This window comes from Mustela lutreola, chromosome 9 (genome assembly GCF_030435805.1).
Source record: "Mustela lutreola isolate mMusLut2 chromosome 9, mMusLut2.pri, whole genome shotgun sequence".
NCBI lineage: Eukaryota > Metazoa > Chordata > Mammalia > Carnivora > Mustelidae > Mustela > Mustela lutreola.
The window spans coordinates 54,963,653-54,976,849 of NC_081298.1; the positions used below are offsets into that span (position 1 = coordinate 54,963,653).

General features: G+C 42.6%; 1 protein-coding gene across 1 annotated transcript in view; it reads left to right on the plus strand.

Annotated features, from left to right (window-relative positions):
• LOC131808362 (lysine-specific histone demethylase 1A-like) overlaps positions 1 to 13,197 on the plus strand; it is a 53,369-nt gene that overhangs the window by 13,043 nt on the left and 27,129 nt on the right. Inside the window, exon 3 of the mRNA XM_059134349.1 lies at positions 12,438 to 12,541. Within this exon, the coding sequence (XP_058990332.1) occupies positions 12,438 to 12,541 (104 nt within the window). The remainder of the gene's footprint in view (positions 1 to 12,437; positions 12,542 to 13,197) is intronic.

Genomic DNA, 13,197 nt, shown 5'->3' on the forward strand with positions numbered 1-13,197 from the left:
GTTAGAGGTAAAATAATATCTTGTGAGTGAGTGTGTGTGTGTGTGTGTGTGTGCACGTGTGTGTCATATTGCAGCTGTTTGATTTGGAGAGAATGGTTCTGATCCTCTCCTTCTGTGCCTAAAATAAATATGTGCACAAGCAGACACATCATTTTAACTGAAGTGAAAAGTAAAGAATAAACTGGAAAAATATTTGAAATTTATAGGACAGGATATAGTTATATCCTCAGTACATAGAGAGCGCCTATATATTAACAGGAAAACTTAGAACAAATGTTTAAATTATACATATATATTTCACAAATGAAGAAATGATAAGAACCAGTGTTTTAAATGTCACTTCAGTTCTCTAGGATATATAAACTTACAAATAAGAATGTATTTACCTATTATTTTAGCAAAGTTGCTGGTGTTTGTGTGTGTTAAGACTTTTTTTTTTAAAGAGTTATTTATTTCACAGACAGAGATCACATGTACGCAGAGAGGCAGGCAGAGAGAGAGAGGAAGGGAAGCAGGCTTCCTGCTGAGCAGAGAGCCAGATGTGGGGCTAGATCCCAGGACTCTGGGATCATGACCTGAGCTGAAGGCAGAGGCTTTAACCCACTGAACCACCCAGACGCCCCTTAAGACTTTTTATTTATTTGACAGAGAGAGAGAGAAAGAGAGATCACAAGTAGGCAGAGAGGCAAGCTGAGAGAGGGGGGAAGCAGTCTCCCTACTGAGCAGAAAGCCAGATGCAGAGCTTGATCCTGGGCCCTGAGGTCATGACCTAAGCAGAGGCTTAACCCACTGAACCACCAAGGTGCCTGGTGTGTGTTTTTTCCCTTAATGATTCCTCTTGGTTATCTGTGTTTTCTTTCCAATATACCTTTGATAGAATTCTAATTTGGTATGATCTCTCTGGAAAGTAATTTGTTAGTATGTGCTAATATGCTAAAAATGTACATATCATTTAGCTTAATTTCCTTTTCTAGGAAATGATGACAGGTACACTTAAAGGCGATTAAAAATGCATTGCAGCATTGTTTTCACAATTAAAGTTTTGTTTATTGAGGTAAATTTCACATAATATAAAATTAACCATTTTAAAGTGAATAATTCACTGGCTTTAGAACATTTACAGTACTGTGCAATCATCACACCTCTATCTAGTTCCAGAACATTTTCATCACTCCAACAGAAAACCCTGTACCCATGAAGCAGTCTCTGTTCTTTCCTCCCTCCAGCCCTGGCAACTACTTGTGTGTGTGTTTAACCAGTTGGGGGATTTTTTTTTTCTTTTTAAAATCATTCTGTTCCACCCAAGTGATAGTACAGTTGACCCTTGAACAGTGGGTTTCAACTGCATGGGTCCACTTTTATGTGATTTTTTTTTATAATAACACTACAGAAATGTAAATGTATTTTATCTTCCTTATGATTTTCTTAATAACATTTTCTTTTCTCTAGCTTACTTTAGTGTAAGAATACAGCATACCATGTGCATATTACATGTATACAAAATATGTGTTAATTGTTTATGTTATCAGTGAGGCTTCTGGTCAACAGGCTGTTATGAGTTAAGATTTTGGGGAGTCAAAAGTTAAATGGAGGGCGTAGTCACCCCTAGTCCCTGCATTATTCAAGGGTTAGTTGTATATGTTGAGCATATTTGTATGAGTCAAGATTCTTGGTTGTAAGTGGCAGAAAGTCTGACTTCAAAAGGAGGGGATTTAATGATACACACGACTATACCAGGGGTACATTTAGTTTTAAGTATTTATTACTGTTGACAGGGATGTAAGTGGAGTCCAGGACACCCACCCATTCTCACATCCACTCTCTTTGTTGACCTCCCTGTTGGTGAAAATTATTCCTTTCCACTCTTGGCTCTGTGTTTGTTTCTTTTCTGTGCTTCTGCCTCATTGTCAGGCTGTCTCTGCCAGGTGCAGGAGAGATGGTCCCTGAAAGCTAGTGACCCTTGAGAAGAGTGTGGCCCTTCTGGGCTCCAGGTCTTGAGACCACACTGATTGGCTTTCCATGGGTCATGGACCTGTTCCTGTAAGAGATGGTATACTTGTATTAGCTGGCCTGCATATTATTTGCCCTGTTCCTGGAGACTGAATCTCATTCTGGCTCATATATTCCTGAGAAAGTAGTTCTGGAAAGGCATTCTGATACATTCCCACATAAAACAGTACTGCTCATATCTCTGCTCATTCCCATGTGTATCAAGAGAACATTGACTTTTGTGTTGATAATCCTAGGTCACTGAGAAAACCTTACATGACATTTTATAAATTTTACTTAAACCTGTGGGAGTAATAGTGGGGGATTTATCTAATTGGAGGGAAGTAAGGGTTTCCCTTTTAATAAATGAATTTCCCACTCTTTGAGCTCTATGTTAGATAATATACTTTTTTGAAGTCGTTCTGCAAGTAGATACTGAGGGCTTGCTGTGGGCCAAATGAAGCTCCAGTTTCATGAGATTTTCAGTCTATTAGGGCAGATGGACAATTAACAAATAAGTGTATAGTTTCAGGTAATGATTATAGGAAAATGAAGCTTGACTGGGGAGTGTGTATGCTGGTCTAGATAGCAGGGTCAGGGAAGACCTCCCTGAAGAGGGGTTTAGTGTCGAGAACTGGATTGAGCAGGGAACAGTTTGGGATTATTTATGGGAGTAGTGTTCCAAACAGAGGGAACTGTAAATGTAAAGACTCTGAGTCATCAATACGCTTGATAATCTAAGGGAAGTCAATAGAGTTGGAGGAGTTGGGGGTGGACGAGGAAAGGGTAGGACGAGGTGGGGCTTGTAGGTCTTACTGAGGACTTGGGTTTATTTTATTTTATTTTTTTGAAAGGTGAGATGGGAAGCCCCAGGGGATGGATGAGCAGGGGAGTGACCTGAGTTGACCTTCAGGATCTTTCTTTGTAAAGAACGCCTTTCTTTTCTTTTGACTTGCTTTATAAAAAGTCTGATCCTTGGCGCCAATACTGAGCAGTGACTGGAGACAGAAAAGGAAAGAGGTAAGGGCAAAAAGTGGTGCTGGAGAAGAGAAGTGAGTAGCCATGGAATCCATAGCAGGAGCAGGTTTTGCAGAAGGTGGGCACACATGGCCTGTGTCTGTCCTTACTGTGGCAGTGAGCAGTGATGAGAAGACAGACTGGCTGCAGCTCATGGGACAGGGAAGCTAGACTGCTGTGGGCCTTGTAACGGGGCCCACACAACAGCCCAGGCTTGTAACAGTATGGAGGCGGGCTTGCTATGTTACCCCAAATATTAATAAGAGGCAAGAAGCAGATATATTAGATAGTACCCCTAGCATGTCTGGGTGGCTCAGTCAGTGAAGCATCTGACTCTTGATTTTGGCTTAGGTCATGATTTCAGGGTTGTGAGATTGAGCCCTGTGTCAGGCTCCATGCTGAGTATGGAACCTGCAAAAGTTTCTCTCTCACCCTCTCCCTCTGCTTCTGCTCCTGCTCTCTCTCTCTCCCTCAAAATTACCCTGATGTTGACAAAAGATGGAGATAGATCTTCCAGCTGCTACAAAAGAATGAGCACAGGAAAATATTGATTGGTCAGGGTAATATTAATTTATCTATATAGATGATTGCCAATAGAAGCCAATGCTTGGCTTCATTTCAGGAACCTGCTAAATTAGGGCCCCGTTTGTACTTTATATTGTGTTTCTTAATGGAAAGACCCAAGGGAGTCTTGATCTCTGACTCTTGATCTCTCTTTTCAGTATAACCTGAAAAGACCTCATTTTTATAAGCCATTGTTGCTAGACGATGGAATACCTGATGGAGATTGTATTCTGGAAGTTGCTTGTCGGTGTCCGGTTTACACAGAACGAAGAAACATGACTGAATGTGTGCTAAGGCCACCAGGTCTTGTATATGAACTTGTCATGATTAGTAATGTCATCATCTTTTCCATTCAGGGGTGTCACACATGTGCTTGACCCTGGGTCAGTGCAAGTTATTGAGTGGCTGGGCAGAGATCATTTATTTTTGCCTGGCTCTGTTATTTTTCTGCAATTTTGGTAAATGACAATTAGAGAAACACAGCTTTCCCTAAAGATACCAACAGGCCATTACAAGGTATTATCTACAACATATGTGTTGTAACAGTTCTATACAGTTTTGGACAGAAGAAATTTAAGGTATTTGCTTTAGGGGGCATTTTGGTGTTGGTGAAAATACTATTTAATATATTGTGTGGGTCTTGAATGTACTTCAGTTTTAAAGAGTAGGACAGGTTTGGAGAACATTATAGTTTGGTGTTGTGTTTGCTGAGTTGTTCTTTCCTTTGTTATAGGAATTTGGCTTTGAAAAATGGCTGAAAAAAAGATCTCTCCAAAACACTCTAGTGGCTCTTTTTTTTCCCCCCTTCCATTAGTTCCCACTCCCACCCTACTTCCCCTCTCTGGTAACAGCAAGTCTGATTTCTCTTCCAATGCATCAGTCAGTTTCTTTCTTTCTTTCTACGTGATGTACAGGTGTGATCATTGAGTACATATTTGTCTTTCTCTATCTGACTTGTTTTATTTAGCATAAAGCCTTCAAGATCCATCCATGTTGTTGTGCATAGTTTTTTTGGCTATGAAATTTAATGTACTCACTATAAACATTAGAATGATACAAATGAGCAAAAAAAATAATTGAAGTATGAGAAAGCTCTTCAAATTCTGCAGTCTCCTAATGTCCATTGTTCCAGTTTTGGTAAGCATGTTTTCTATGCTTGCCCTTGCTTATGTGCATCCTCTTCTCTCTCTGTCTCTCCCCCTATTTGTCTGTGTCTGTCTTGGGTGCGTATCACATAGAAACACAGTTTTACCTGAATGGTCATTAGGCAGAGTCTAACCCTAGACTGCTTTTTTAAATTTTTTATTTCTTTTCAGTATTAATGGTATTCATTGTTTTTGCACTGCACCCAGTGCTCCATGCAATCCATGCCCTCTCTAATATGCACCACCTGGTTCCCCCAACCTCCCATCCCCCCCTTCAAAACCCTCAGATTGTTTTTCAGAGTCCATAGTCTCTCATGGTTCACCTCCCCTTCCAGTTTCCCTCAACTCCCTTCTCCTCTCCATCTCCCCTTGTTCTCCATGCTATTTGTTATGCTCCACAAAGAAGTGAAACCATAGGATAATTGACTCTCTCTGCTTGACTTATTTCACTCAGCATAATCTCTTCCAGTCCTGTCCATGTTGCTACAAAAGCTGGGTATTCATCCTTTCTGATGGAGGCATAATACTTCATAGTGTATATTTTTTGACAACATTTCTTGGCCATTTTTCCACCTCAGTAAGTGAAGACTTCCATAATACTTAAATGGCTTTCTTATGTTCCACTAGACTCCTATAACAAATGATCTGCCACCCATTCCTCAGATTGTGGGTTTCTGCCTTTCCCATGCTGCTAGAAGATTGAAGCGTGGGAGTGAGAAGAGGCTGCCTGGTGACCAGAGGCCTTTGGCTTTTTGTAAGGAATACAGTGGGCTGTGTTTGTAGCTGCTGGAAGGTTGGGGGACATTGTGATGGATTTCCAGAAGTAAAGAGAAGCCTTTGGGGAAGGCCATTTCAGCCTTTGCTGAGGTACTTTGGGGAAAGAGCACCTTTGTAACCTGTCCAGGAGGAAGGTCATTCCATGTGCAAGCTGACTTTGGTGTCCTAAATAAACCAACGTCTGGGTCGGTCCACTTTTAGATTTAGCAACTCTTTAGTTCTGTGACTTCTACCAGATCATTATGATTTTTTTTTTTTTAATCATGTTTTGGGGGCACCTGGGTGGCTCCGTTGGTTAAGCATCTGACTTCAGCTCAGATCATGATCTCAGAGTCCTGGGATTCAGCCCTGTGTCTGGCTCCCTGCTCAGCAGGGAGTCTTCTTCCCCTCTCTCTCTCCTTCTTCCCCTTCCCCACGCCTATTCTCTGTCTCTCTGTCTCTGTCTCTCTCTCATATTTTCTGTCTCTCTCTCAAACGAATCAATAAAATCTTTAAAAAAAAATCATTTTCGAGTTATACTTCCCTGTACCTCCTCAATCAATTCCTCTTAATGTTGATATGGCAGAGCAGTGTGGGAGCCTGACTGCTTGGGTTCGAGTCTAACCTAACCTCTCTGACCTTCCACTCACCCTAAGGATGGTACCTGCTTTCTATGGCTACTAGAGGTTTAATTAAGTTGATATAATCAAAGCTCTTTTTTAAGCCATTACTATAATTATTACTAATTATTTGACGTAAGTAAGATGGCTCTCTCTGCCCTCATCATCACTTTTCTACTTCCTTAGTTGCTGGAGATGGGTGCAGATAGAGGTTACCAGCTAGCTCCTGCTTTATCTGTTGTTTTATTTCTATCAGTGACTCCCTGATGAGTGGTTTTGACTGTAATATAGGCTAGCCCCAATTCAGATCAAGAGAAGAAGAGGCAATTTTGCATTGACTTAAAAGTGTGATGAAACTTGATCCTACTGAAGGTATAGATATATTAAAATGGATATGAAGCACATTTGACTTAAACATTGTATATCATTGGTGTATATTTATGTTGTATGTTGTATGTTATATACATATGTTGTATGTATATATGGTGTATATACATATGTTGTATGTATATTGGTACTCCCTATTAGTTAAAAAGAACATGTTAGGATCCTACATTTGAGAAATGTATGTCAAAATATTTAAATAAAGCAGCTCTACTTTTTAAAACTTTAGCACTAGGTAATTGGGTTCCATTTTTATATAGAATGACTTTTACATGTAGATTGCCAGTCCTGGATAACAAAGGATTAATATCTTCCTGACTTGTAAGAATTTTATTTTCTACTTCTAGTTTACCTTCTAAATATAAAGATATGAAAATAATCCATTTTCGTAGGATGGCTATCTTACAACTTCTTCGGCCATAACTGATAATTGTTTCCTGTTCACTGTCAGGTTTTATTTCGATGTTTACAAGGATGTTTTTGGGTGCAGGTAACAGAAAACCAAAATGCAAATGATAAGGATTTTTTTTTTCCTCCTATAAAAGCAGCCCCAAGCTAGGATGAGCTAATTCATTCATCAGTTCTGTGACATTAACAGCTCAGATCTGCTCTGCCTCCCTGCCTTGCCATCCTTAGTGTCCTCAGTGTGGCAGGCTTGTCTTCAAGGTGGCAAAATGCCTGCAGCCCTTACAGGCATTGCACCCAGATAGAATAACATCCAGAGACAGAAACAGAAGAAATTGTTCTTTGTGTCTCTTTAAAAACAATGAATCTTTTTCAGACATCTCCATCAGAATTCTTCCCATTTCTGACTGAAGTGTTACGTCACAGGCTTGAGCCTAAACCTATCACTGGCAAGGGGTGTGTTGGCACTATAATTGGCTCAGCAGCATCAGGTCTTCCCTCCTAGGGCCAGGGACAGGCCAGCCTCCTGAAAGGACATGACTTTGTTGGGGGAGGATGAGCCCTGTGCAGATAGGAGCTCTGTTGGGAAGAGGAAAGGTCTCACTGTGGGAATGGGTGGGGTGGGGGGCTAGAGGGAAACCAACAGTTTCTCTCTAGGCCACTGTTACTTTTTAGTTTAAATGGTGTGGAGAATATCTATGGAAGTAAATTATCAGTCATGGTAACATTTTGGATATGTGTATATTTTTAGGGAAGAATTTAAAATTTTGCACTCTAATTGGTTTATACAACAGGCTGTAATGGATGCAAGAAACAAAGCTATCATCAAAGCTAAAAGAGGAGTTTGGTTCACCTTTTGCAAGGAGGAATATATATATAGTTTAGGCCCCAGTATGCTTCAGAATCATTATGCCAGGGTTCTAGTGGCCTTTTCCTTCTCTTGGGCCAGCCTGGTTGTGCTTGGGCATACAGGCACATGTGTACCTGCTATTGGCCCTGGAGAGGTCTGTAAATTGGATGAACAGTGTGGATGGGGGTCGCTGGAATGGTGGGACAAAAGCCTGATTGGCTTGGATGCTTGGTTGGGTGGGTGGATTTAAAGTGTTTTTGTTTTTTATTTTATATCACAAGTTACATATTTATGAAGCTTATTCTTTCACATATGCATTCAATATTTAAAACAATTTTATGTCTAGCATATGATCTGTGTGCACACAGGTACATTGAATTGATTCAAGACCGAAATTGAGACTGGGTTTCTCTTGAGTGAATATAGAAAGAGGAAAAGAAAGGCATTGGGGGTCAATGTGCAAGGGCTGATTTAAAAGGTGGGCTGTGGAAACCAAATAGGAGAAAAAAAGAAGGGAAGACTTGAGCCTATATAGATAGTGACCAGATGGTGGGGTCTTTGGGTTCAAGGACATGGTAGGATTGAAGAGTTGCTGGAATTAGGGGAAATGGCAGGTGACAGGACCCCCAGACGTGGGGAGGTGAAAAGCAGTGCCTGGGTTTAGGCTGTGGTTTGGGCATACCTGCATGGTGGGACAGGGGGTGGAGGACAGCCTCCTTGCAGTGTGGGAGTCAGGCATGACCTTTGGAAATGCTGAAATCAGTGCTAGTTACAAGAGAAAGAGTGAGCCAGGCCCTGAAATCTTCTGAGAGTATGCTGGGATGAGCGAAAAACTGTGTGCAGCTCGGGTGGGTGGGCTAGTTGGCAAGCAGACTGGTTGTATGACTAGCAAAGAAGCACTGGTGTGCATGAGGGGAAGCACTGCCATGATCTGGATATTGCAGTGTGGAGCAGGGAGGATGCCGACCTCATCTTAGGCCTGGCAGTATGTGATGTAGGAATAATGAAAGACTTACCTGGCAGTCTACAGGGAAGGAGTCCCCTCAAGGAACTTCATGTTTTAGGTGGATCCAGAAGAGATGTGGTGCAGAAGAGGGGATTTGGTGAGCTTTATTGGATCTCGGACGTGGACAGGTTGTGGTTAGGAAGCTGGGGTGAGATTAAGTGATACCCAGAGCCATATGGAAGTGACAGTCAGAAATGTTGGTCATGTGGGAAGCTTGGATTTCTAGGAACATGGATGGAAACCAGTGGAAGACCAGAGGGGACATCCCTGCTGTGTGCCTAGTCTAATGGTTGCCTATTTATTGATTCTGGTGTCAGGCATCTTGTGGGGAGGTGAGGAATAGGGGCTGGGTTTCGGGCAGGAGAAAGGAGAACATCTCTTTATGTTGCCCTGGGGTGCAGTAAGGGTTATATTCAGTCCCTTATTGCTTAACTTTTGGATGACTTCAGGAATAATTCCATGTCAAATATGTCCAGTGATGTTAATACCTAAAAGTGGGTGTGGATGGAAAACATGGCACTTGAGAGAGTTTTTCTGAAATTTGAAGTCTCCATGGCATCAGAAAAAGTGTGCTTGCAGACTTTTCTCTTTGAAAAGTCTGGACTCTTTCCTGTTCCAGACTCTTCTGGACTTTTCTCTTTGAGTTCTTAATGCTTTCCGGAACTTACTAGAAATAATTTTGCATGGTGGCATATTAGGTGGTGTGTCACGCCAGGTGTCCTTTCATGCAAGCTGACTTTAGGGGATGGCTAGTCCCAACTCCTGAGACCCCTTTTCCACCAGCCTTCTCCCACCGTGTCCTTGACCACATCTTTCACAGCACTGATGGACTGAGCTGAACCTTTCATCTGCTAGGTAGTTAGTATTTCATCCACACTAGGATTCTGTATTTGCATATAATCTGTACAAGGGACATTTTTAGTTCTGTAAATAGGTGCATTTTTCAAATGTATATTTCTCTTTCATAATAATGATGATGATAAAAGTGTTGATTTAACATTGAAGCACAATCAGCATACCTGCTGTCTTATGATATGATTACTTGCTGAGTCTCAAAAGGGCTTCCCTGTGTGGATTTTACCTCCTTACCAGGTATGAAGCCCCAGGTCGTTCATCTGCCCTTGGCACAGTATACTGCACACACAGGAAGTTCTAAAATCTACTGGCCAGTGTCAGGAAAAGGAGTCTTGCCTGCACCCTGATTAGCATGGATTATTGTTGACAGAAAGTTTGTATCAGTGGGCAGCGTCTGTTATTCAGATCCATTTTTTTCTGCTTTTCATTACTATGTTATCCTTGGGGTCATCACTTTATGGGCTTTCTGACCTTCATGGCTGGTGAAGCTCCTTGGGGTGAGTTTCTTCTTCCCCGTCAACATTTCCACAGTAATGTTGAAAAACAGCTCCTCCCAAACCCCATGACTTATATAGGCCTTATGGCAACAAGTGTCTAATTTTCTTCCTCACCAGTCTCCATTGGTTGGGGTGGTTCTGTCTCTGGCTGCTGGTTGCTTGGGGTGGGCTCCATGATGGGTTCGGTCCAGCTCTGCTCCAGGAGTTTCCTTGTATCACTTAGAGCAGAGACTGCCTGAGGTTCTCCAGCCGTAACTGGGTCATATTTCTAAGGACTGGCTGCCCCAAATCATTTGTGGGTGTGTGTCATCCAAAGGTGTGGCTTCAGCTAAAGAAGAATTTGTGGCATTTTTACAAACTATCCCAAGAGGGAAAGAGGACAGGGACCAAGGCAGTTGTTAGAAGGTGAAATCACCAGAGTCATATTAGCTTTTAAGTAAGAGTGCATCACTAATGACATTTATCCTTATGTCATCACTAATGACATAAGACAGAAAACACTGTTTTCTTTTTATTTTCAGTTTATTTTCCTTGTTCTCACTATTTATAAAATTCTCTTTTATTTAAGTTGTCAAGTTCACCTTGAATGTTTATTTCCCCTTTTTCTGTGTAAGTCTGTAACCTTGAGCATCCTGCTTTCATGATTTCATGCCATTGTCTAGGGAATTTGTGTAAGCTAGTAAATGATACCATCTTCATTTATACTTGGATGTGTAGGCAGGGCTGGGAAGGCTCTTAGTTCTCTGGGTGGGGTGGGGGTTGGCAGCAGGAGGGATGGAGGGATAGGAAGGACTGGGGGGTCATTCGCTAGGGAAGAATCACACTGAGCTCCTTATTCCTTTTGAGGGTTTCCACTGGGGCTCCCGAGTGGGATAAGGATCTTTCCCCCTTTCTTTGGTGTTTTCTGGGGTGTGCTGAAGCAGGTTTTTGTGAGGCTCTGTTATGATCCTCTCAATTAAAAAGGAGTGGAAATGGTATGAACAGGATTATATGTGAGGAAATGGATGAATAACCCCATTGCTTTCATAGGTTTGTTTGTTGGTAGTGCTTATTGCTGAATTGCGATCAAGTGACATTTAATAAGGCCAGTCTCGAACATTACTGAATTGTACCTGTGAAAAGGAAGTTGGAGTCTGCAGTGGCTGGACCAAGAAACAGGTGAGGCCTGGAGGACCGGAAGCAGTGTTAGATACAGTCCTTCATGGAGAAACCCACTGTGTGTTATTGTAATTGGGGTGTCAAGACCTGATAATACAGTTGAGTAGGTGTGAGTCAACAGGCAAGCTCCACACTCTGCAGTGGCCAGATTTATGAAACCTTTGCTTGAGAAACACCAACATCCACTCCTGAGAACACACTCCTCCCAGTACATGCAGATTTTTCAGATTAGGTTCCCCAGATTTTGATGGGGATTCTGCACCTGGGAGAGAGGGACTCTCCAGGGAAGTTGTGTAAACATTCTTCCCTCCCACTGTGTCTACCTCCATTCCTAACTCTCACCTTCACCAGACCTGCCAAGTCCCAAGACTTAAGTCCCTGGCATCCTGGCAAGCAGTCTGGCCCCCACTATAAGACAAACAGAGGTGGTAGATCATTTGCTTTTAATTGAGAAAGGGCTTCCATGTGATTAAATAGAGGGCATGAGTGAATATTCACAAATGTGACTACTTATTGATATCATTACTTATGAGGGAGAGGAAAGCAAGCAGACACATTAATAAACACCTTTGAGTTCACAAATGATCATCTGTTTCTCAGCAGATAGCACTATTAAAAACTTGGCTCAGTGAAAATATTGTAATGCACTTGAAATCTCAAAGACAGACTTAATTTCTGACTTAGGGCAACTCATTAAACCTGATGGTCATGCTTCCCGCCTGTAAATAGATTAATGGTACTTCTGAATGCGGTATGAATTTCAATTACAAAGATTATTTTCAAAGAATTATTAAATAGTTATTATATACAGAGCCTTAAATTAGGAACTAACAAATTAAAAAGAGGGGTAAAAGCAAAGAGAAAGAGAGGTAGAGACTGAATTTTGTCATTTATGTAAAATATGCCTATTTTGAATAAAGAGAGGTTACAGCAATTGGTTGATAAAGATTATGAAGAATAGTAGCGAACTTTAGGATGCTTAGTTCCTACGTGACTCCTTCTTTGCAGCAAGGGACATCCTCCCTCTTGCCAGCAGTGTTGCTGTTTAGGGCTGACCTGTGCCCTTCTGCAGCTCCCTGGACATCAGCTTCATCGGAGGGGGGGGGGCGTAAACTGATGGGGGCACTGAAGCTATTGAGCATCTAAGGCCCCTGCTCTCCCACTGACAGCTCCTTCTCTTCCCTCCCCCAGGCCTATCAGATCCTGGGAGGAACTACTCCTCCCTGCATGCCATCCTCATGGCTCTGCAGAGTCTCCATTCGCCACCTGAAGAGGACATGGGACAGCGTTTCCAGGTGAATAGGCTTCTCTCCAGGGGGGTACCAGGGTGGAGGTGGGACCTCCCAAAAGGCCTGTCCTTTTCCTCCTCAGTCAGCTTGGACCTCCTGAGAGGCAGCAAACCCTGACCATAGGACCTGGACATGGGGCTGCTTCTCTCAGCCTTCCTGGGAAACAGGCCCCCATGCCTCCTGCTTGAGAAATCCAGTTTCCTCCATGCGCCACCCTGGGTTGAGCTGAATTCCATATTCCCACGTGGTGACTTGGCAACCACTGAAGTCTCTGCCCATGGTTCAACCAGAACCTCCCCACCCCGCAAACTGAGCTGTTCAATTAAGCTGGGAAGGGACGCCCAGAGGGACGCCCAGGAGGACGCCCAGGAGAACTTCCTCCCATGTCCTACGAAGACCTCAGTGCTCAGAGCAGCCCAGAGCAAACCCTCAGCCAGCCTGTCAGACATGTGGGGGTTCTCCAAGAAAAGGGACTCGCACTCTACCCTGCCACGTTATGCCTTCCTTGAGCCTAACTTCTTTCCCTCTCTTCAGGAAGAGCTTTCACACATTCACAAAGCTCTGCCAACAAGACAACCCCCAGGGCAGGGAACTACTCATCAAGGTAGCAGGAAGGTGCAGGGCTAGAAGGACAGGAGGCCTGTGAGGAGGCATGGTCATGT